Source organism: Falco naumanni, chromosome 7 (assembly GCF_017639655.2).
Source record: "Falco naumanni isolate bFalNau1 chromosome 7, bFalNau1.pat, whole genome shotgun sequence".
Lineage (NCBI taxonomy): Eukaryota > Metazoa > Chordata > Aves > Falconiformes > Falconidae > Falco > Falco naumanni.
The window spans coordinates 62,369,908-62,394,324 of record NC_054060.1 but is presented as its reverse complement, the minus strand read 5'-3'; the positions used below and the strand labels follow the sequence as shown (position 1 = coordinate 62,394,324).

The window sequence follows — 24,417 nt, the reverse complement described above, 5'->3', positions numbered from 1 at the left end:
CAGGTGAATGATTTATTGCTCCTTGATTCAGATGCTCCTCTGTGTTTTTTAGAATGTGAATCCTCACTCATAGCACAACCTAGTCTATAGGAGTAGATGAGCAGTTCTAGATACCATTGAATCTATCTAGATACAGGGTAAGGATTTTTCCTACTTTTAGCCAGTATTTACCCAGTATATATCCATTTAATAGGCACTGCATATTCTGGTGCTCTTCTTCTAGACAATTTTTCCATTTCTGAAGGCAGCAGGTCATATTTAATAATTTTTTGTAATTGGCCGTATCATCTATATTGACAAGCTTCTACAAGATATTAACTGAAACTCCACATAGTCATAGCCCTTGGGACAGAAACTGAATGACAAGAAATTAAGCCGGTCAAGTGCTTCTTCTGACACAGTCCTGACCCTGAGCAGGAAGTTTGCAGGCTGCTTAGAGGCCATTATATGAGCAGATCTGGAAATCCATTACTCTTCTGATCACCCCTCTTATTCTTCAGACAGAATTTATAACTGGTGTAGACAACGAACCATCCTCATTCCACACATTCCTTAAAAGAAAATTTGTTTCTCAAGTGATATCATAATTCCTCTGTGGTTTTTAGGAGGGTTATTTTTGTGCACATATATACTCTAGTGGTGAGAAGAAAAACAGCAATTTCTGAAGTTTGGGAGACAGACCAGTGAGCAGAGGAGTGTCTTCCATCCTAAAAAAGACTTTAAGACTTGTTAAAGATGCCACTTGATATTAGAGTGAGATGTGGTATAAGTCTAGGAAACCTCTGGAAACAACATACTTTTTTGTAATATTTATTGCTTGGGATAGAAAGTCCTACAGAAGTACCTCATATAAAGTTAAAATATAGGTTTCTAATGTATTTTTAGACTGCTTTTATTGTTAATGGAAGCTGATGGATTTAAGCATTATAATTTGATACAGGCCGGTACAGTAAATGAATACCATCTAGTAATTCACATATCATTTACGTCTACATTATCACTATCCTTTCAATGCGGTAGTAGAGAGAAGGGAAAGCTGTAGAATTGCAGTGCTTGGATATAGGTGTTAGAGATGACCAGGAAGGAGCAGAGGCAGTGCTCATATTTTGACAGATGACTGCCTCAAGGTTTTTCATCTGCTCAGTATATAGTGTTTCCTCAGGACCACGCTCCTCTTTCCCTCCTATTTTCATAATTACGCTCACTCCCCATACGTATATCACATTCCCCTGTAACTGACTTCCCCATTTGCCCTTATCCAAGACCACAGGCTCAGAGTGAAAACTTCTTGCAACAAAAGCCGCAGTGTTTGTCGATTGTGAGGTTGCGGTTTCTGCTGCCAGTTCCAATGACAAGTTGGCATCTTGTGACCTCTAATAAATGACCTCTAATAAATTGGCAGGTGATAAGTCTCTTAGCTGGTAGACAGGATGGCTGTTTGTATTTTCAAGAGAGTCTTGAAACAGAAAAAGGTTAAAAACTCTCCCCTGTATGTAATGAAACTGGAGATTCCTTTCTGCAGACCTTTAAGGTCAGCTTTATTCTTGGGAGGGGTTCAGGCCGCAAGTGGGACAAGCTGTAGATGCTTAACAAGGATAATACCAATGTACTCTGCAACATTTAAGTACAGTAAGTTCTTCTCATGCTTTAGTCTGGGCACCTTTCAGGCTCCATAGCAGGGAAAGTTGGATCCTGGGGATCACTGGATTCCTGTTTACTTGCACAGACTAGATTGTACAAAGGTTAGACCCACAGTGGAGCAGCTAAACCTGCTGCCAGCGTTATGTCACATAGCAAACCAGTAACACACACTATATGGCTAGCTCTTTGGAAGAAGAACAGCATAACATAGGAAGATAAATTATGCTGTTCTTCCGAAGAGCTAGCCGTATAGTTGCTTCTCCCGTCAGCTAGCACATGTGCTGAGAGGGAGGGAAGTGGCATGCCTACATGTTGTACGCTTAGGGTTTTATTTATTGCACTCTCGCTCAGTTTGACATTAGACAAAAAATAGCAGTTTATGGACTAACAAAGGCATAATCCTACTCCTTATGTATAATATACAGCAATTGCCTATCAACTATGTAAGCATACAGAAGCACTTTTTCCAAGTCATTTTTCAACAAGCCCACTTTATTTATCAGTAGGCATTCAATAATTTGATAATTCAGGTAGTTTTATTTCTGAGTCCATGTAGCACTATGAAGACTTGACTAAGTGGGTGTAGGGAAGGGGTACTGAAATCGGTAAGGAAACAGCAGTCATCCCTGAGAAATACTGCATGGCAACATCAGAACTGCCTTTTCTTCTGCCTGTTTTTTAGTCCTTGGTCTCAATAACTGAGTCAGATCGGCCATGTTAGCATAGTCTGCCTGCCTGCCTGGAGAAGAATGTGAGCAAAATGCCTTTAAAAGACTTCTGTGACTGTACAAAATGAAAGGAGTTTTTCTAGCTTCCAACTGGGGGTTAGCGAAGCAGTTTGTTTTCCGAGATAGACATCACAGTAACAGAATCTGAAGATACTTCCTTGATTCGAAGATTTTCATGAAATCAAAAGGAGTCCTTTACCATTTCTTTTTGGAAAAACAATCTTTAAAAGGCACGAGGCTGCAAACAAGCAGTAAAATCTGCTGAGAAGCATATCCTCCAGACTACTGTACTGCCTGCGATTCACAAATGCTCTCTCTTTTTCAAAAGTTGCCTTGCTTTGTACCTTTAAAATTATCAGCACTTGGAAAAGCCTTGTTAAATCTGAAAGAAGTCCTGTTTTTCTTTAAATTTAACAATGTTTCAGATACTGATTAAAAAGGGAACTCTCCCTTTATTCCTGAAGTCGGTAAGAAATATTATGGAAAATTGCGTTAACTCTTGCAAATCCCTCTACAACTATAAAAGTACAAATGAGATCGTCCCTGCTGTTTCAGTCAGGCCTATGAACCTCAGAGCAATAGGATATTTATAAGAAAATTCCAGACATAGCAGTGGTGCCGTGATCCATATGACCCAAAGTTTCCAGTCTTTGTCTATCCTCCTGTCTTTAAGGAAAAACAGAGGGGCATAAAATGAAAACTTGGAAGATCACAAATCATTGTTATGACTCATTATAATGAATGATTTGTGCGTTACTTTATGGACTAGTTAGGTTGAGTTTGGGGAAAAAAACCTTCCTTTTTAATTTTCACCACTTTATGCCAATTTTCAAGCAACTGTCTTTCCTAAAATAACAGCGATTTTTTTTCCACACTATCCCGAGTAACCAGTGAGTTTTTTCAGCTGGGAGACTGTGTTGTGATATAAAGGTGCAGCCTTGCATGGCTGTTGTCAAGAGCCTGTTAGTGTTTCCATTACAGCATTGTCTTACTTTCTGGTGTTTAAAACTGGGCCATAAAGTACTTAAAGTTGAACTTCGGTAGTTTTCAAAATGTATTTACAAATAAGAAAAAAAATCTCCTTGGGTGGGGCTTTTTAGTTCTGTGAAAAAAAAGTATTCTGACCACTTTGTAGCAACTGTGATTCACAGTTTTGAATACTCAAAATTAGTCTTCTGACCCCAGCGTACAACCAGCATTCAAGATTCTCCTGACTTTTCGTTGACATTATTTTTTGTTAACTATTAGTAGTATAAGAGTTATTAGAAAAAGAAAAATAAGTCTACTGAAGTCTGAAAATACCTGCTGTTTTTCCATTACATTGAATTTGTGAGAACTCATCTTCTTTATTCTTGTAATATCTTCATATGGTGAATTAATAGGGTATATTCCCAAGTGTCAAAGGTACACTTTGACTTCACTTCCTAGGATAAATTTTATGTTACAGAAACATTTGCTGATATCTGTGGACTGAGAGACACTGGTGAGCTACCATTACAACACACAGCAAACTTTCCTTAAAGCCGTGGGATTACTTTTTTGTTTTCCTTTTTACAGAGAGAAGTGCACCATCTCGGATAAATTGTGTCACAGAAAGCAAGAGCATTCCAGTATTTTACTAGTTTTACTTTAAGTCACCACAGCAGAGAAAGTCATAGTGCTTCAGAAGAAATTTCATCCTTAACTTGCCTTGTTATGCCCTACTGTATGTTAAGGATTGCTGAGGTCGCTCAGCACTGGCTGATAATGAATTCCATATAAGCTGTAATATTGGGGCACAGCTGGGTGGGTAAGAGTTGAGTTTCAGTCCTTAACTCAGAATTTCCTCGTTTTACTAGTTTCATTTCAAAAGGTAATGCTGCTTTAAGGGTGTACATTTTCTGTCACTTAGCCATACAGTTTAATAGAAAAAAAGTCATTTTTACATGGAAGCAGCATATGCATAGTAGGTAACGTCCGTGTTATGCATATTAGCTATTAGTCATTTAAAACGGTTTGTCTGTTAATAAGACAGGGCATGTGAGTTAAGGCTTTCAAATGCAGAGTATTTATTTAGCTGTACTTGTCGGTAGAGTAAGTCTGGTTGTATCCCTTCCAATATTTTAAAAATCTCAGCCACAATATATTAATGAAATTGTTTCCCTTTTAAATATTTTCCAGCACAAGCATAAGAGGTTGGGTGAGCACTCAAAACTAATACTTCTTTCAGCAACTTGCAATTGGATTTTGGCTATTTTCCACTGAAACTGAATTTGGATTTCTTTATTTGACCATTTCTTTCCTTCGGGAGAAAAGATATTTTTGGTTATCTTTCCTACTTTGACCGTAGGGAGTAAGTGTAATGTATATTTCGTTGTGGTTTGCAAATTTTTGGTGCTAAATCATTTTAATACAAAAAAAAAGAAAATCTGAATACACAAAGCTGTGATGGGATTGATCTCATCAAAGAACTTTAAATGCTAACGAATACTGAAAAGTATTGAACAACCTTCCAAAAAATCCTCCCCCAAAATCTTGCCAGAAAGCCACAAGGATTTTCCTGCCTTCTCAGAAAGAAAAGTGCTGTGTGTGATTACCATAGGGGACACTGAAATCAAAGCTTTGTTGGGAAAGCTATGTACGAGTACTTGGCCCTTTTTATAGGAATTGTTGAAGAAAAAAGTGATTTTTTCCTGTGGGATATAGATCTTAATTACATTTTCCAAAAATGGAAGGGGCTTAGAACAATGTGTACTGCTTGTATTTCAGGTATTGTCCAGTAATAACCAAGAGTAATTATTCATTTGAAGCCTTTCTGTTACTTATCAGATAAATGTTTTATTTTACAAAGCTGGATTAAGATTTGCCTTTACATCTTTTTTAAGTAATAGAGAATACCCTTACTTTTTAAAGGCAGCAAAATTATTCCTCTAATCCAGTATCATTTAAATGATAGATAAAATTTCCATACTTATATTTAAACTTTTCAAAGGTTTTAATTTGCAGAGACTCGGTAATGGATTCATAGATCACAGTAATATCACAGGACACAAGAATGGCTCTACAGTGGTAGACTAAAGGTCCATCCAGCCCAGCAGAGAGGTCAAGAGAGGATATACGTTTTTGTAATAGAAGTTAAACTGAGATAAGAAACTGGACCATTTTTAAGCAGCACATGTTGCACAATGAATTCAGCCAAACCACATTCACATTTTTCCCTGAATTGAGACTGGATACTGGGGCCTTCGTATAATATAATCCAATATCTGATTTCTTGTGAAATCTCTTCTAGTCATTAGTTTATATTCCTCATCACTGTCTGTTGTTTCTCTATAAGCTATTTTGAAGGAAAACATACAAGACTTTATCCAAAACTAATGAAAACCAGACTTCTTCTGTTGATGTATTAGGCCACGAGTGACTTACTCATATTTAAAATCATAAAAATAACTTCATCATCTCTGACAATGCAAAATTATTCCTTATGGTGCCATTATCAATGATTTGTCCAGTTTAGATAAGGGGCAAAAAAACCCATAGAGTTTGGGGGGTTGTTTTTACTTAGGAAATGGAGGTTACAAGAGGTTTTAGAAATAAACTATCGCTGTAAAAAAAATAAATGTTGTTTTTGCCATTACTTGTTTCTGCAGATTCTTTCACCAGCATAACTAAATGCTTTACATACAAGAAGGTGTAGACAAAAAAATCAAGCAGTGTTTAATTTTGCCTATTGTTTTTGTAGTCGGCACTTCCTAACCAATCTTACCTCCATACGATTGTTAAGATCACACATACTGCATGATCTTTCACACAAAATATTGTGTGATCTTCCAGATATAGCTGCTCCTTTATGATCATTGTTGTCATCTCAAGTTGTGCTCAGAAATCGTATCCAGGCAGCCAAAGCAAATTTTCAAGACAGAATTGTGCCTTCGAGGTATCCACAACACTGGCAGAGAGGCTGGCAGAGCCGTTCCTGCTCTGGCAGGGCTTGTAGATAGGTTTTTCCACCCAGAAGAACGTTAGAGCAATTTCTAAAGAACAATAAAAATATGTGCTGTTTGCAGGTCCATAACTGAGAGGAAAGGCTGCTACTTTGCAAGGAGCTCGTAGAAGCCCATAGCTGCCCATTGTAGCTGGGAGCCCAGGAACACAAGAGCGTACTAGGGCTTGGAGGCTGGGGGCTGACATAGCAAACACTTGCTGTGCCTGTGCAGTAGCAGGGGAGGACATCAGCTCCGAGTCTCATCCCATTGTTTCACTTTGCTATGAAACATCCAAGAGTTTCCATTATTTTCATCCTTGAAATAAAGGGAACATGCGCAACATCATAGCTATGAGTATGCATGTTGCCCTGAACCATTTAGAGAGTGGAATAAAAAAATGGTAGTTTTCACTAATTTTGTTGTTGTTGTTGTTTTGATCTCCCTCTCTACAGACACATTCATTGATGGAATTAAATTATTCAAAATATTTATAGTTTGAACTTAGTTTCTGCTGTATATCTTTCTCGGGCAGGCATTAAATTATTTCTACGTAACTGCTATGACTAGTTGTTTTTGCTATTCATTAGCAAAATTACCAGAATAGATTTACATGAAACAGTTACATGGGTTAATTTGACCTGCTTCTGGTCGAGTTTCTTTTTGCTAAATATTCTCTTCTAAAACTACATGTAAAGGAAAACTTTCTGACATTGTAGCTACTGTATGTTTGTCCCATGCACATAATGGAAAAATTACTGCAGGGGAAAAAAGTAGAATAGTTCTTCATTAGTAGCTGGCAAAATACAGCTTTCATTTCTAAAGCACTTTATTACACTCCTGGTATATATAGTACTGCTTGCTTTTTCCCTCTGATATTTTTGATGGAATGATGTGCTGCTTAGCTTGAATACAAAAGCAAAGAGATAGCAGAAAGTAATCTATAAAAGTACAGGGAAGATGAAGTTCTTTTTCTGATTAGTCTAATTTTATCTGGTCTAAGAATAAGACTTGTATTCAGAGAACTGACCAAGAGTTCTGTCATGCTTAGGACTTTCCTGTTTCTCTATTCAGTGATTCAGTTAATTCAGGGAAAATATTTTCAAACAATTGTAAGTTCAGATTAAGCCGCACATGGGAAATTCTCATCACGGAGGCTGAAAGAGTTTAGACCAATTGTTTTATGAGGGTTTAAATAAATTGCTTTAGGTAACCTAAAGGGAGGTGGCAACGGATGGTGATCTTAGTGGGTTCAGATTTTGATCAGAATAGCCAATATGTTCCATTTAAATTCTGCCATAAATTGTTAAGTCTCTGTTGATATAGCTCTAACCTTTACTGTGAATGCACTCCTTATTCAGATGTACGTGTTTGCTGCTTTCTCATCCACTAGTAATGTTTGCTCCTTTTGACCTACTTATATATTTCATGGCAGTTTCTGAGATTTTTTTCTGAGACAAAGTACAAATTGCTGGATAACTAAGCAAATAGGGAGAGGACAGAACAACAGATCAAGATTGCAATAAGGCAGAGGTCAGGTCAGGTGTGGAATTAAAGAGTTTAGGAGTTGTGGTGTTTGATAAATGCTTTGGTAAATGGGAGAATTCATCAGTTTGTGTTTTGTAATTTTTTATTTGACCATCATACCTGGTAGCTGATGTTCTAACTCACACAAAAGTAATCTCTACAGGGAATTTTGAGTTTGCAGGATATCCTTACAATTATTTCCATTATTACTATTCATTTGTTTCTTCTTCAAAAAAACCCACGTTCCTCCAAGAATCATAGAGGTAAATAAACCAAAAAAATCATTAATTCCAACAAAGTGGAATTCATTTAGATGAATTTTGAAATATTGAAACCAAATATTTTTTGGTAATGCCTCTACCCATGATTCTGGTTTATTACCTGTGAAGTAAATATGAACTGTATGAAAAATTCTGTGATTAGTTGGAGGCAAATCTGTATCGACTATGGAGAATGATTGGAATAGGTGCTGTTCTTTGCCTGTTCTCTGTTACCACTTTACTGTATACTTATATGGGTTTTGCAGTTAAATAATCGCTACAGCAATACTATAATACTTAAAATATGACTGCTGCACTAGCAAAATTTATATCTTTGGCTTAATATAATTAGGGGTTTTGTTTTGAAATCTAATATTCAGTTCTTCAACAGCTTTTATGATTTACTGTTAAAATAAGTGACAGAATTATACTCTCAGTTTAGTTATTATCCTGTAAGTAACATAAGCAACTCAAAGAACATGAGCCAAAAAGTGAAATATTATCAAGGTCCTTTTTGCAGTGCAAAAGTTTGCATGAAATCTAAGCATCGGTAGATAGCACTAACTAGTAGTAACACCTGAATAAATGTTTAAGTTAGCAAATCAAAATCTTTTTAAATTATAATGAAGTTATTTTTATTACAAGCATGTGAACTGTTAAATAATGTATGTTTATATAAAGCTTCAGACTATACATTTTTATCAACTTACAATGGTAGGGGTAACCACAGCTAGGAGTGCCTGGAATCATGGGAAATACTGAAAGTGGAGAAAAACTATAAATGTTGTTTTCTGTTTTCTAAAGTCTGTACATTTATTTAAAAGTTGTTTAACATTTAACATTGCACAGATAATTTGTTTTGTTATGCTAGTTAACTCTCTTCTTTTCTTTACAGTATCTAAACACCTCAGTACCTGAGATTATTTGCTTTGGGACTGTGTAAGTCCGAATCATGGAGGGAAATGCTAGGATCTTTATTAAAAATAGAGTAGGACATATGGTAGGATCCTAGTAAGACGTGAAAATACAGCTAAGACTGCCACTCATTGGCAAGCACTGTAACATGGTATAAAGCTTGGTTCTCTGAGTCAATGGTTTTCTTTCCCGCTGAACTTTGTGGTTGAGGAACTAGTCAGCAGCACTGCATAAAAGCAGGAAGAAAATCTAGAATTTACATATGAGGGTATAGTCTTTGCAAACCCAGTAGCAAGAATTTGGTAAGTCTAGTCTTCACATCACGTTGCGGTTGTCCTACATAGCTGGGATTTAACTGCTCACTATCTACTTGCATCTAGGTATGAAAATACTAGTTTCTTTTAGATTTTAAGATAACCAAACCAATTTCAGCATTAATTGGAAATCTTTCTCCAGCACATATCAGTAAATAAAAGGGGGAGGATTGCTAGGTAACATTGTGGTGAACAGACTTTAAACACTAAATAGCTGAATACTGTAGTTGCAGACATCCACAAGACAACTTTGATGAGATGTTCAGTAAGCATGAACAAAAAAACCGTAACAACTGATAGGAGAGAGAAAGAAAAAAAATTACCAGAAAGCACACACTTCTGCTTCTCCAATATAGATATTGATTGTGTTAGAAAAGACTGCTTGGAGGATTTTTGCAATAGGAAGGGGGGGAGGAAAGCATCCTGTGGACCAGGGATTTTCTGAAACTCAGAATAAAATACTGGCTATTTTAAAACCAACAAGAACTGTAAGTTAGGCACTGGAAACAGATATGTCTGTTTATGTAGGGTCATTGCTCCACAACATGAAGTACCACATGTTAAATGGTAGTGGTTCGGAGAACTGATGAAAGGACTCAAGCAACTTCTGCATTGTGCGATTTCAGGCAGAGCCCACTGAGTTATTGATCAAGGACTGTTATAACCATGAAAAATGCACTCTCTCATGCTATCAAGGTTTATTCATTTCACGAGTACTAGTTGTAGTGCAGATTAGTGTGGATAAGTTAAAATATTTTCATGGGTTTAAGTCATGCAAGGTTTTCAGTGAAGATACTGCCTTTTGAACAGACCCCAAAATCTCAAATGATTTTACATGATTTCCACTTTTTGAGAGCCCACCCATGTGTCTTCTGGGGGGTGAACAGGGAAGGACACTGACGTTCTCTTCTTAAACAATATCAGAACACTTTTGTATGAAAGAAAGCTACTGCAAAGGTACTGTTCAGTCAAAGGGGGCATAAAAGACCAAGCTCTGTGGGCTGCTTCTACAGCCCCGAAAGGGAGATTGGGAGGTCCCCATGGCACGGGAGCCAGAGGTGTGAACTGCGAGGAGGAGCCCAGAGGGCTGGCAGTAGGTGCCGGGGCAGTCCCAGGTAGGAAGAAGTAACCTGGGGACCAAAGTGCCTCCCACAGCTCTGGGAGCATTCCCAGTGTGGGGTGCTCGGTACCACAGCTTTCTGGCCAGAAAACCAAGAAGCAGGAAAACGAGAGGGGAGGAAAGTTAGCCTGATGGTCATTTTTAGAGTGATAAAGGTCTTGGTAAACCCATAACATGCTGGATTGTCCAGTGACTCCTAGCGCTTGCTGTGTGCTGGTAGTGAGTAGCAGGTCATTCATCCCAGTCCTGCCCGTATGTCTGTTCAGTGTGTCTTTGGACGCTGCCTGCATATTCTTCTTTTCAGACTTCAAAACAATAAAATAGATCAGTAGTTAATGCTTTGATCATATTTATAGGAGAATTTATCTTTTTTGTTCTAACAAAGCTGATAACATAACAAGGCAGGCATCCAGCTTCCAAAAATGCATGAAATTCAGTGGGTTTATAATGCTTTTTAGAAAGGAGTGGATTCGAAGCAGTGAAAGTCACTATGTATCCCCCAGTTGTGTTCATTCCTCTAAACAATCATTAAAAACAGGCCAGGGTTTTTTTTAAAGTGAATGCTTTCGATCTTCGGTATTATTAAGATTACTAATACACGCTGCCACTGCTGCTGCCACCAGAAAAACAAACACATTATTTTAGCTCTTCCCTGAGCTTCTTATAACAAGTGCTTGTGATCAATTAGCTAGTTCATTAAAAAGTTACACATTATTTTATTGAGGCAAGCAATTCTGAATCAAAGAACTCAATTCGCGGATCTAGGCTGAAGCACATAATTGGCATGTATTTTAGGATCACTGTTAAAGCTATAAAAAAGATTTACTAGGGAAGGAATGGATCCAAAAACCCTAAAGGAAGGAATATGTTATTTGTGCAACTCAGTGTTACAAACGGACTCATTTAATACTAAGGTCTTATCTACATTAAAACAAAAACCTGAAATTAATGTAAACCTTATTTAACTGCTTTAGCAAGAAGTTATCCTTCATCTGATACATGTAAATTACATATGGTGTTATTGTATTTCTTATGCTATGTTTTTCATTATTATTGCTATCAAAGATGTATTTTTATTGAATCGTTTAAATTTAGTTGAAAAGTCAACACTGTGTTAACTGTAAAGCGAAATTATATAAGTATGTTCACCATGTTGTTAAGATCTGTAGTGAGACTGGGATTAAAGCTCCAGTTCTACAAACAGTTGTGCGTGCATGACAGCGGGGAACCTTACACACATGCTAGTAGGATGTGCTTGAGCATTTTGCAGCTTGAACAAGAGGGAAGGTGCATTATTCAGAGGATGTTTTAGAAACAGTGATGCTTTATTCTGAGTTTACAAACTGGCCAAATCTTGAAACTTGAGGAAGAGAATTTGAGTTAAGAATGCTTTCTTTCTTTTTTTAATACTTGAAAAAAGTTAGTTTCAGGTGAATTTTTTAAAAGATTTCTTTAATCAAAAGAAAGCCATTTTTGATTTTGAGCTCAAAGGTATAAATAATCAAGTCTTAAATACATTAAAATGTCCATAAAATCTGCTTTCTGTTATAATTTTGATTGCTTGATTGCCACAATGTGAAAGCTTCTGTAGCTGATATTACTGTTGGAGTTTGTGTCATGGCATTGAGGCATTTTTTTCAACTATTAGCATTCCCAAGGGTTCTTTTCAGACAAAATGTTACGCATCAGCTCTTATTTGAGTCTAAGCCTATTGAATAGCATTCTCCTCTCTGCCAACTTGGCAGCAAGTTCTCGTCCTAATAAAAGAGGTTACCCCAGATAGAGATCCCAGATGTGCCTGAACTACTTTTATTAGGACTATGGAGGGGCTCAGTGTTTCCTTCTAACTATTTTCAAAAAAGGTGTGGGCTTGCCTTCATAATTGCCCAAAGAATTGTATTACATCACTGGAAATTTTTTCCTCAAAGTGAATAAAATGTTAGCTGTGTTAGCACAGAACAGCTTAGGAAATAGTGATGTTCAAAACAATGAATGCCTTTTGCCGCAATTCAAACCTTGATTTGACCCTACTGAATTCTGTTCAGAGAGAGGAGAACATTGCTGTTTAACACTGAGTTAAAAAACCTTCATTTTTACATATTAATGAGATTCAGTATCATGATTAGAATAAGAATAGATGTTTCTCAGAACAGCAACATAACTTTGGCATATGACACTTGACTATAATGTCAGTTATTCCTTGAAACTGTTGAATGCTATATGTTTTGTAGAATTCTTATTGTACTTAGTGTTAAAGCCAACTTAGCAGTTGCCTGATAGAGAGCTGTTGTAGACTGGAATTGCTAACTGCCAACAACAATATTCTATTATATTTTTTTAGTGCTCTTTAGTAATTAGTTTAAACTAGCAAAAGAAGTTTTATTGCAAAATTATATTCATAATTTCTCCAAACTATTTAGCTGAATGTGTCAGTTGCAGTCTTAAAACTGCAAGAAACAGGTAATCTAACTGAGATACTTAGTAAAATAATATAGTTTGTTAAACTCACTGTTGCTATCCATGAATCATAAGTAATAAGGTGATTACAATCTTAAATCATAATCTTGATTTTCCTTTCAAAGCCACAAGCTTCCTGTTGAAATCTTTATTATCAAAATGTGAATAGAGAAAACAAAGTTTTAATTAAAATACTTCATTGCTTGCTTTTATTGTACATCTTATTGTTAAATATGAAAATCAAATGGTGCTCTAATTTCTGGTCATGTGTCTATTTGATTTTTATTGTAATTTTGTCAGATATAAAAAGAAATAAACTGTACAGTGGATTCATTTCATAGTGAAACACATGATAATATTCCATTTCAGATTTTCAAAAACAGGGTTTGACTTAAAGAATCCCATTAGTTTCAATGGGCTTTGAATCAGGCATAGGGTTAACAGCTTATTTTTCAAACAACTAGAAAGAGGTGTAAATGTCAAAGGTGATAGCTATACTGTGAGTTCCATAAACTACAAAAAAAGTTACTACTAAAGCTCTATTTTTCCTTAGTTTAACAGCTTCTATGAAAACAGCGTTAATAAGTATATCAGGAACAGTATATAATAATGAATCAGATATGTTAAAAACCCTTTAAAACTCCTTTTATGTAATAATTGGAAAGTTAAAAGTGACTTAAAATCCCTGACTTCTCATGCTGTGATGTAAATTGTATTTTTTTTAGGTTCCAAATTCAAAGAGGGAAAACTGATCCAACCAGTTACAAGAGCCTGGGGGACTGTTTTAGGACTATTTTCCAACGAGAAGGGTAAGAGTATATGTTTTTATAATTGTCAATTTTATGTGACCTTTTTTAATCACCCATTTTCCAGACATTAGATCCTCTTTACATTCCACCCTTTTTTGCGATCGCCAGAATTTGGCAAACATGTAGTCTTGCATAACAAGCACAATTTGAAAAGTCTTAGCATTGCTTACACTCACAATACCAAATTTTGCTATTAGAGTGTGTTTCAAGACCAGAATGCACAGCTCTGTAGAGATGTCAGGGCAAACACTGCTTCAGTACTGGAGCAGGATGGCTGCATCGGTGCACCGCGGTACCTAGGTACTTGTGTCTTCTTGTCCTGGTTTTCTGAACTAGCTCAGCCTGAGCCATCACCAGTTCAGTGAAGTACTTGTTTCCAAGCTCTGATGAATTGATTCCCAGTTAGCTATGGGAGACAACGTTTCCAGGACCTGCATGAGCGAAATTCCACAGCTTTTCATTTTGACAGAATATGGAAAAGGATTTATGGTCTTCAATCACCTGAATCATACTGGCTTCAGAAGGTGCCACTGGTTTGAGCCTGAGCTCCTCTGAGACTTGGATTCTGATCCAGAAAGGCATTTAAATACACTCTTAATTTTATGAGCAGTCCAGTTAAAGCCAGTGAAGGTAATGGGACTGATCATATACTTAAGCCTGTTATCCACAGGAGCTCTTCAGGATCTAGCCTTTAATGAAGGTAACTAATTAGTAAATCCCAGTTTTGAGTAACTGGCAGGCTTTCCATAAGAACTTTGTAAATACAATAGCAACCCATTTTTAAACCATATATTTATCAAAATGGAACATTATATAAATGTTCTTTAATATAATGGCATAGATATCTTGTATGGAGGCAGCATATGTGCAGTGAGGTGCAGACGTCTTGTGTCCACAAGCTGTACTGGAAAAACAGAGGTGAGACGAGCAGTGAAAATGCTCAAACGAGACCAGTTGTATTTCTTGCAGTGAGGTTTAGCTAAGCAACACTACATAAGTATGTAGATATAAAACTGAATGGTTTGAAATGCTAAAAAAGGGAAATGTAGAGAAGTTCATTAAGGTGTTGAGAGAGGAAGTTGGCACATTTGCCCTTATCTATGGTAAATTCACTTTTGATGAAAGACTAATGTGCATTGTCATTACAAGACATTAAAAAGCTTAAAAGCTAAAAAGATTTCACAAAAATGATAATTTGTGGCTTCTGGGGTTTTCTAAGCTGAGTATGTGTTAATTTTTTTGCTTCTTAAAAGAAAACTATGTTTTCACAATAGGAAAGTATTAATATTTACAGCCATGTCAATCTATTTTTGAATACAGAGCTGGTTTTAATATTTAAGTAAATGAGTATGAAAATGCTATTTATCTCATCCCAATTCACTAGTGTTTTTATTCAGTTAAATGAGTCACAAAATGTAAAATTAAGAATAGGTAGAAATTTCAAGAATGAGTCTAAATCAAGAGACAACTTCCAAATTAATTTATTTTAGTGTCTTGTTTTATTACCTGTATGATTATATTGTGCAACTGGATATTTGTACAACCCACATGTATAAAATAGTAGCAGGACACTGCAAACTTCAATGCACCATGCAAAATGTAGTTCACTTACTATTTGAGGGAGGAGGAGAAGGAAACAAATACTCCGTGTTTCAATTGTTTTACATGTTATGCTTTTCAAATGCTTCTCAGAGACATAGCTATCACTCGTTCTACGGATCTGACTCCATTAGTATCTTCCCAGTGTTCAGATAGTGTGCTGCCTAACACGCATAAACTGACTGTGGAGAAACGATGAAGGAGGGTCTGAGCACAGCAGTCATCTGTGAATGAACTGCAGAAAGGAGAGATGAAGGCTGTTGGGTTGTGCATTGGGTTTTTTTCTGTTGAATGCTTGTGCCCTAATACTAGAACCAAACCAGAATATTTTTTTTTTATGTTTGTATCAAGGCATGACTCTGTAAGCAGGAAAAGAAGACTATTACATGAAATTATAATAGATTTAAATCACAGTTTAGCAGTGGATTGCACTAATTTCCTGTCAGGCTAGAGCTAATGCAAAGTTTTACTTGCCTGCTGCAAAAGCAGTCAATACTGATCTAAACAAAATCTATGGATACCTTTTTTTCTCCAGAAAGTTAAGACAGAGGCAGAAGGTCACATTTAAACATTCATCAGTAGTAAGTACTAGGAAAAAAGGAGATGAAAAATCTCAGATACAATATAATCTTACATTTGGGCTAAAAATAACGAAAAGTAATCAACTAATCCTGAAAAACCTGTTTGACTCCATGAGTTGCATCCCCATCTGCACAAGTTGTCCAGTTTCTGGAGCATGGTGATTATCACACGTGAGGGAAGTGAGAGAGATGACTATGAAGTATTTTAGTTAGTGAAAACCTTGAATTCTGATAACATCCTCCTTGGGTGACCACAAAAAATGCAGAAGTGAGCACTGAGAAAGAGCTTCACATTTAGATATCGAGCAAACAAAGCCAGTTTATGAGGTGTTTGGATTCAGAGGTGTAAATCTGCAAGAAGGGTATAAGAAATTCATTAATGCCCCATGTTTATGTCATATTGGCCAATATGAAATATTCCCATTGGTGTGTGGCATTTTTAGACTGATTTTCTGAAATATCTAATTCTGTGTACACTGACTATAAAGAGTCTCGATCTTTCTCCAACACCAAGAATTCCCTACTGGCATATGTGAATGTATGTTAAGTTGACTACAAAAAAACCTAATTAAATAAAGGAACATAGTGGGAAAGGAAACATTACTAATGGCCTGCTCCTGAAAATGTTTACATTTGGGAATGGTGTTTATGCACCTTATGCACACTTATACTTTTAATAGTAGCAACTACAGTGGGCTAGAATATCAGAGCCCAGTTCAGACAAGACAGTTCCTAATGCCTTAATTTTTTTCCTTGTTATGTTGAGGTTAAGTATGTAGAATCAGCTTAGGAAGTACATATTTTTATGAATACATATGCAAATAGTTCATTTGCTGCAATGCTTTGTACAGAAAATTAACCAATATTACATTATACTACCGTATCACAGTAGCAATCTGATGATTTCATGGAAAGCTGCTTCATCACAAATAATGGCCAGGATTTCTTTAACCATCCCTCTGATTTTCTTCTCGTTATAGTGAAAGGGACAGAGGAAATATTTCCAGTCTAACCACTAATAGAACACTGTCCTTTTCAAAGATTCTGAAAACTGCTTTATCTTCACAAAATACTAGAAATTTCTTAACCAAAAAAACCACAGGAAAAAAAAAGCCCTACAAAAGCTCCCTTCCCCCAACCTTTGAGCGGTTCTTTAGATGGAAATAAATTTTCTTCACAGGGAATTAAGTTCTTCAAAGAAGGATCCATCCCTTGAACTCTTTTCTTGTCTTACAAGAAAATGGGAGCCACAAAACATAAAATTTAATTGAGACTCACTAAAGGAAGGCTCAGTCGAGCAGAGCATTAAAGGTCACATAGCTTTCTATTAAAGGGATGCAGGAGTATTAACTTCAGGGCTTTTGTGAACTTGTGTTGGGAGCATCCAGTTGCTGCCAATTGCACGGGGGCTGCAGCAGCACGAATCTCTCAGGTGGTGAGCAACCGCTGCTCAGCTGGATTCACTAGGAACTGTGCGTCCGAGGTTCTCTGGTTTCGCTTACGAGATGGTGCATGAATTGACAGAACTTTGACAGCAGAGGTAAACCCACCAGGAGCATATCTGTTTATTGAGGAGTGACAGCTTTATAGCCAACATAAAAATAATCTGATGTTTATTGGGGAAAATGTTTGGATACAGGATTAACTGAAACCATTAATAGAGAAAACTTTTTGTTGTTTTTAGATCCTACAAGTAAGAGGTTAGATTATGTTAAATGACTGATTTTTGTATCATCATCATCTTTACTGCATTTGTTTTCACTCGCTTTTTCTTTGATAATGACTTAGGTTGGAATATGAAATGCAAGAATAAACGGTCTAGCTGAATGTATATGTTGCATTTATATTAAAGACACATGGTGTTGTGTCTCATATTGAGAATGGAAAATTATGCCCATCTGCACTGTCTTAATTTGGAGTTACAGCATTAAAATGACGAATGCTGTTATTTCGAGTCTGTAAACAACTTTGTTCTTATAAACTTGGATTTTCATGAGCTCATAATTTTAACAGTAAGTGTTCTGGGTCGCAGTTGACTTTTTTGGTAGGCACACAGTCAAGAAACCTGTTACTTTCACATTCATTGGTTAACTCGCCTGAAATAGAAAGGGTAGTAGTGTCCTGGTTTCCAGATTTATAACTCAGCCTTCAGTAAGTTTCAGTTTAAAGTGTTGCTAGCCTTTCTTAGAACTAGACGGTCCTGGGAAAGTGCAAAACACAACTGTCAGTGATCATTTGAGCTTCATTACTTCTAAGTTATTGGGTTATTTTTGTGGACTTTGGTTTGGGAAGGAGTAATTACCTCCGTGTTTACAGAGCCCAATAGCTTTATAACTATTCCTGTCTTGCTCTCAGCACCACCAAACCACTCTCTTGTACCTATATTTGTCTGTACGACCACACACCTTTTTTTAAATAAGCGACACTCTGACTCATACATTAGTGGGATTAGCTTATAAAGCTGCACAAAACTTCAAAACTTGTCAGCTATGGGTGGAGTAGGTGGGAGAACAGCCAAGACTGAGCAGGAGCTGGATGAGTGCAGAGTTGTGAGCAAACATGAAGAAGCTGGAGGGTTCCTGGTTTACCTGATATCAGTGATCTTTCATCAATTAATCAATTTCCTAGCACTCTCCTTTGTCTTCCCTCTATCCATCAACTGCCTGTTGCGGTAACAAGTGCTTGAGAGACTACAGCAGTGCTCCTGGGGCCTGGCTCTCCCAGCTGGCTGCAGATGATGCTCTTCTGCTTCTAATTGCCAGCAGGTCAGGGAAGGAGACTTGCAGGATTGCCAGCCCTGCAGGCAAGCACCGGCCTCTGGCACTCACCAGCAATCATCACCGCCTGTTCCTGGGGCCCAGCTGGATGTGTACTCTTCCAGCTGGGCTGAGGAGACCTATCAAAAGGCTGCCAAATAAGTGTTATACAAGATACAAATACTTGGCTACCCTACACCTGAATCCTTCAATGAAATTGCTGACCAGGGAAGTGTGACATGGTCCGTCATGCCAAAAATCCATTTTCCCAACAAGCAGTTATGAAGTGGAGATTCATTTCCACTTACTGGAGGCATAAATTCCCGTGGTATCAAAAGACCAGGCTCTGCTTTAAGTGCTCTGAGGCAAGCAGAAGTGGTAGATTAAGATGCTATTTCCCCCCAAACAGCTATCTGCCCCACCCTTTGGTTTCTTGTTTGCCAGAATACCTAAATTGCCAGGTTTCTAATTTGCCAGAATTCTAAGTACCAGGAGAAGCAGAAATGAACCTGGACCCATGCTTGCTTGCTACTTTCAAGAATCTTGTTTCTTACTAGAGACCCACCTGCCCTACCAGTTTCAGAGACTGTGATCTTGCAAACTGAAATATAGCCACCTTTTCTCTTTTGCCCCCACTACAGGAACACTAACTTCCACCTGAACGCTGAGGAAGGTCTGCTAGCACTTGTACTTCAGAAATATATATACACAGATCTATCTCTTTTCTAGTCCTACCAGCCTTCCTTACACTTACAAACTTATAATACTTGTACAAACCTTGCTAAAATGAGACTAAAGATGCAAAAAAGGGCACTACGGTATCAAAGTGTGTGTGTGTATCTATCCTGATGCATCCCCGTTGTCCATAGCATATTGCTAATTTTTCTTCTCTTTATCCCACACATTGTAGAATTATTCTGTTGGTCACATTGTACTCCATTGGCATCTTCCTGCCAAGGCACATACTATTGTGTCTATTGCAGACTTTGTTAAAAAATAAAATAAAATAAAATAAAATAAAATAAAATAAAATAAAAAAATAAAAAGGGGGAAGAATATCATCTGAAATGTTGCTGTGGTTTAACTCCAGCCAGCAGCTAAGCCCAGCACAGCCACTCACTCACTCCCCCTCAGTGGGATGCAGGAGAGAATTGGAAGAATAAAAGTGAGAAAACTCGTGTGTTGAGACAAAGACAGTTTAATAGGTGAAGCAAAAGGCGTGCACACGAGCAAAGCAAAAGAAGGAATTCATTCACTACTTCCCATCAGCAGGCAAGTGTTTGGCCATATCCAGGAAAGCAGGGCTTTATCAGCCATAACAGTTACTTGGGAAGCCAAACGCCATCACTCCAAATGTCCCCCGCTTCCTGCTTCTTCCTCCAGCTTTATATGCTGAGCATGACATTATATACATGGTGTGGGATATCCCTTTGGTCACTGGGGTCAGCTGTCCCAGCTGTGTCCCCTCCCAGCATCTTGTGCACTACCTCGCCTGGTGGGATGGGGTGAGGAGCAGAAAAAGCCTTGATGCTGTATAAGCACTGCTCAACAATAGCTAAAATATCCCTGTGTTATCAACACTGTTTTCAACACAAACCAAAACCACAGCCCACACTAGCTACTATGAAGAAAATTAACTCTATCCCAGCCAAAACCAGCACAAATGACAAGTGTCAATTAAGCTTTATAACACCTTGCTGAATTGCGAACTAACTGAAATTGTGAAGGACAGTGCATTGGCTTAAAACTGTGAACCTGTGTGAAATCTGTTGGCTTTTGTGGGTAAAAATTGAAGTCTTTGAGCTGAATTTTTGAACCCTTGTGCTTACTTTGCATATCTTTAAGGAAAAAATGCTCAGCATTAGAAAAAGTAATATTTACATATTTTCAGGGAGCATGAGCTTGCAAAATTTAGGCAGGGATATGGCACATTCTTATAGTACACAATTAAAATTATCAACTGTTTAATCTTCCATTTACTTTGGGAAGTGAGCAATTCCGTTTGCTTTGATATTTTTTCTGTTGGTTGAGACTTGGCTCTGACAGTCAGTCCCTCTGTAGGGGCACTGCAACAGTCCTCAGCAAGCACCCTCCTGCCTCTGCAGTTTGGGAGACAGGATTCACATAGCCCTGTGGGGAATGGAGCTCCCAGGCCTGCAGTGGAAGGAAAAAAATGCCTTAGCATAGGCTTTAGGTGCCCCATGATAAAAGAACTTCTGAATTTCTTCTGGGTAATTAACAAGAGTTCCCTCTCCATAATCCATTACATATATATGAAGAGTAATAGATCTGCTTTCCCTGTTCTTGTGCCACTTACTCTCACTTTACCCCATTTCTTACTCTGCATAGACCTACGCACAATATCTGGTCTTACATGTTTTCAGTTCCATTTGTTTATCTATAGTTTGTTTGGACTTGTGTCTTAAAATCGTCATTTTTGTGCTGAGACATAAAATTTAAATGATGGTACAGCCTTGAGTAAAATCGTCATTAAGACTGCTTTCAAGGTTAGAGAAGAGGAAGGCTGAAAATTTGACTGACAGAATTTCTGGATAGTTTACTTTTAGATTGTGATTTATATTATGCTCACAAGTTTTTAGATCAAATATGGCCACAAAGGAGACATATTTGGTGTACCTGTATGAAGGTGATGTGCATTCTGCTTTCTTTTGTAAATAAACATTCACATTTGATAATTCAATTTTGTCTCACTTCCGATAAAGACAGCAAAAATCTCAGGAAATTCTGATGCCTCGTTACATTTTAAAATGCATGTACATATGTGTATGCATGTCTGTTTGTAAAAAGTTCATGCATTCTCTTCATCTCTAAGTATATGAAAATTAACCAGTTCATAATCCAGTGAAATTTTGCTAGCAGTCTTGAGTGACTAGATGCTTTTGCAACAATAGTCAGTCATGAAACAAAGATGATACTAGTTCTTTTAACCTATAGGTCTCAAAACACTTCATAGAAGCAGGACGTACCGTTATCTAAATGTACAGATGGGGATGCTGAGGTGTAAAGTGCCAGGGTGTCAAGCAGATCTGGACTGGAGCATGCACACAAGTGGTTCTCATTGAGAAGCCAGATACCATGTCATTTGTTTGCCCCATGGTAGCATGTTAATATCAAAGCTCTGAGGAACATGTGTGTTGGACATAAAATTGCATTCTTTGATACAGGCTCCTAATTCAGAAGGGGCCTGAGGACTTATTCAGCAATCCATTTTGTGAAGTAGTGTGTCCAAGCACAGACATGGAGGTAGTGGCAGTTTTAAGCCTGAAGCTGGACATCCTGACTGCAAAGCTAGTGCCCCAATCAGTGGACTGTGCCGTCTCTAGATAGCAATATTTACACTGATGTTACTGTCATGAGGTTTTCATCATCCCCTTCAGACAGAAATTCTCTGTTCCTGACTGGAGGTTCCCTCCCCCCATCTTCATATGTTAACACTTGAAAACATAAGAAATGGCTCTGGAATGTGAAAAACTTCTATTCCCAGTTTTATGTGCGTAGCTCTGAAATACAATGAGGTTGTACTGGTGTAACTAAGGGTAGCGTTGGGCTAACCACATTTTTATTACTGATGGATCCGCATTTTGCTTGCAAAATTTGATCTGGTATATATGGCAACACAGTAAACAAGAACACTCTTTAAAAAAGATAATCACTTCTCAGAATCGTATGCTTTAAAGATGAAACACATGCTGATTATTTCCCATAGGAACAAAACACAACAAAATCATGTAAATCTTATAAGCACCTTAGAAGTAAACAGGCCAGACCTTAACTGGCATTAGTCATAACTGTTAGCTACGGCCTACTGGAGGTACACCCATTTACATTGGGTAAGTATCTGTTTAAAGGTCCATGTTTTATCTCTTTTAAGTTTCAAATATTTTCATGCTCGGATTGTTTTGATCTTAAATTTAAGATTTCTTGAGTATCTATATGCATATTGAGCATTATACTAATATAAATAGAACTCATTATAGTATTAGTATTTACAGCGCTAGCTCCTACAGACCTCAGTTTGGAATCAGATGACTGCATTATAAGATGCTCATACCTTAGTAAGAGATACCTACAAGAATTGTTTACAATCCATTTTTATCTATCTACTCTAGTTAGTGAAAGATCAGCAGAACTTAAATTTTTAGTCCTTATGATTTTAACGTTCAAGAATATTTATCATTTTACCACATTAGGTTCCTGTTGGTTTCAAATATCTTGTTTAAATAGATCAACATAATCGTCAGATTCTCCGCATGTGTTTATGTTCTCTGAACGTGAAGAACGTATCTGCCCAATTTGGTAGCCCAGGATAATGGCCACGAATTTCTCTCGCTTTGGTAATTGGCTTAGTGAGGGGCTGCAGTATTTCACAGCCCTGTTAGCAACATTCCCCGGTGCTCCAAGCAGAAGTTTACACCTGGGGCCCTGACGGGGATGTTTCTGCCCGACACCATTGGCCCTAGTTCAGGCTGTGATGTGGTGCCACATCTGAGCCCCGAAACCTGCCGCACCCCAGGTGCAGCCCCGCTGCGTGGAGCGGAGGAGTGTGCTGCAGGCAGCCCAGCGGCTGAGCCAGGAGCCATCTAGAGTCAGAAAGCTGTGAAGAGCCCATACACCGTGTGCCGTACGTGTTGCCCTTCTCCAGGACTTCCTCGGCTCACCCAGGGCTATATGAAAATTTTCAGCTAGCGAGAAGCTTTCAGGTCAGGAGCCAAGACCCCCTCCAAAATTAGTCACAGCCAGGGCTGCATGTCCTCTGAGCAAGGGTTTCATGAATTGCTGTTAAGGCTAAGTGACTAAATTAAGCTTAAGGCATACTTTTGGGTCATGCTGCTTTTTGGGGATATGCCCCTACACAACTTGCTTGTTCTGAAATGGCATATATATAGTGCCATCAGAGTCTCCGGAATTGAAACCTGTATTTAAAATGTGAGAAACTGATTCTAGCCCTGATGGAGGGGTGGAGAATCGCTCAAATCTGAGCTGGTGCAAAGCTGTCATGCCCAGCTGCAGGCAGATAAAAGGATCTGACATCTGTCTGAAACCTCTTTCTTATCAAAGGTAATAGCTCTGAAATCTGATGATGACATTGTCAATAGTCAGCTGTCAGAATGAACTATTTATCTGTTACGGAAATCTAGCCATTAATGTTTAGCATTCCATAAATGCAACAGTGGATGCATCATTAGATGCAAAATTAATTGAAATTATGTGTTGTGTTTCATTAAAAGGCAAGTTGTTATTTACTTCTCTGTAATTTGGGCTTCTAGTAGGCACTAATTTTTAACCTATTCTTTAAAAGAAAAATTCCACTGTATCAAGGGAAAAAACAGTGACCAGAGAACAGATAAATCACTTTTATGTCCTTAGAACAGCTGACTTTACACTTTTATTACATTGTTTGAAAAAGCATCTTTTCATCTGGAAGGAATCAGTTTAAAATGTGATTGTCAACACAACGAAACCAGCTTTCTGTTTAAAATGGCTGCTCGGGAAGCTCATAACTACAGTTTTGCCAGGGTTTTCTTTACAGACATTAGTTACCAGAACCAAGAGATTTTAGATGGGATGTTCACAGGAAATACCTGGCAGACAACATAAAATGCAAAGTAAAGCATTTTTATTTAAGTTGTAGGAAGTATGCACGTGAAAATGAGCAACAGTGGTTTAGGTCAAAAGCTTTCTTTTTAAAATAGAACTTTGTAAGTTGTAGTTTGAAGCAGTTAAGAG

The 24,417-nt window shown here is 37.6% G+C and overlaps 1 protein-coding gene across 2 annotated transcripts in view; it reads left to right on the top strand.

Moving 5' to 3' along the window:
- Positions 1 to 24,417, top strand: part of SLC25A21 (solute carrier family 25 member 21) — a 255,369-nt gene that overhangs the window by 173,300 nt on the left and 57,652 nt on the right. For both annotated transcript variants that reach the window (XM_040599989.1, XM_040599990.1), the window contains one exon: positions 13,650 to 13,733. In XM_040599989.1, coding sequence (XP_040455923.1) covers positions 13,650 to 13,733 — 84 coding nt within the window. Of the gene's footprint in view, positions 1 to 13,649; positions 13,734 to 24,417 lie in introns of those variants that run through there.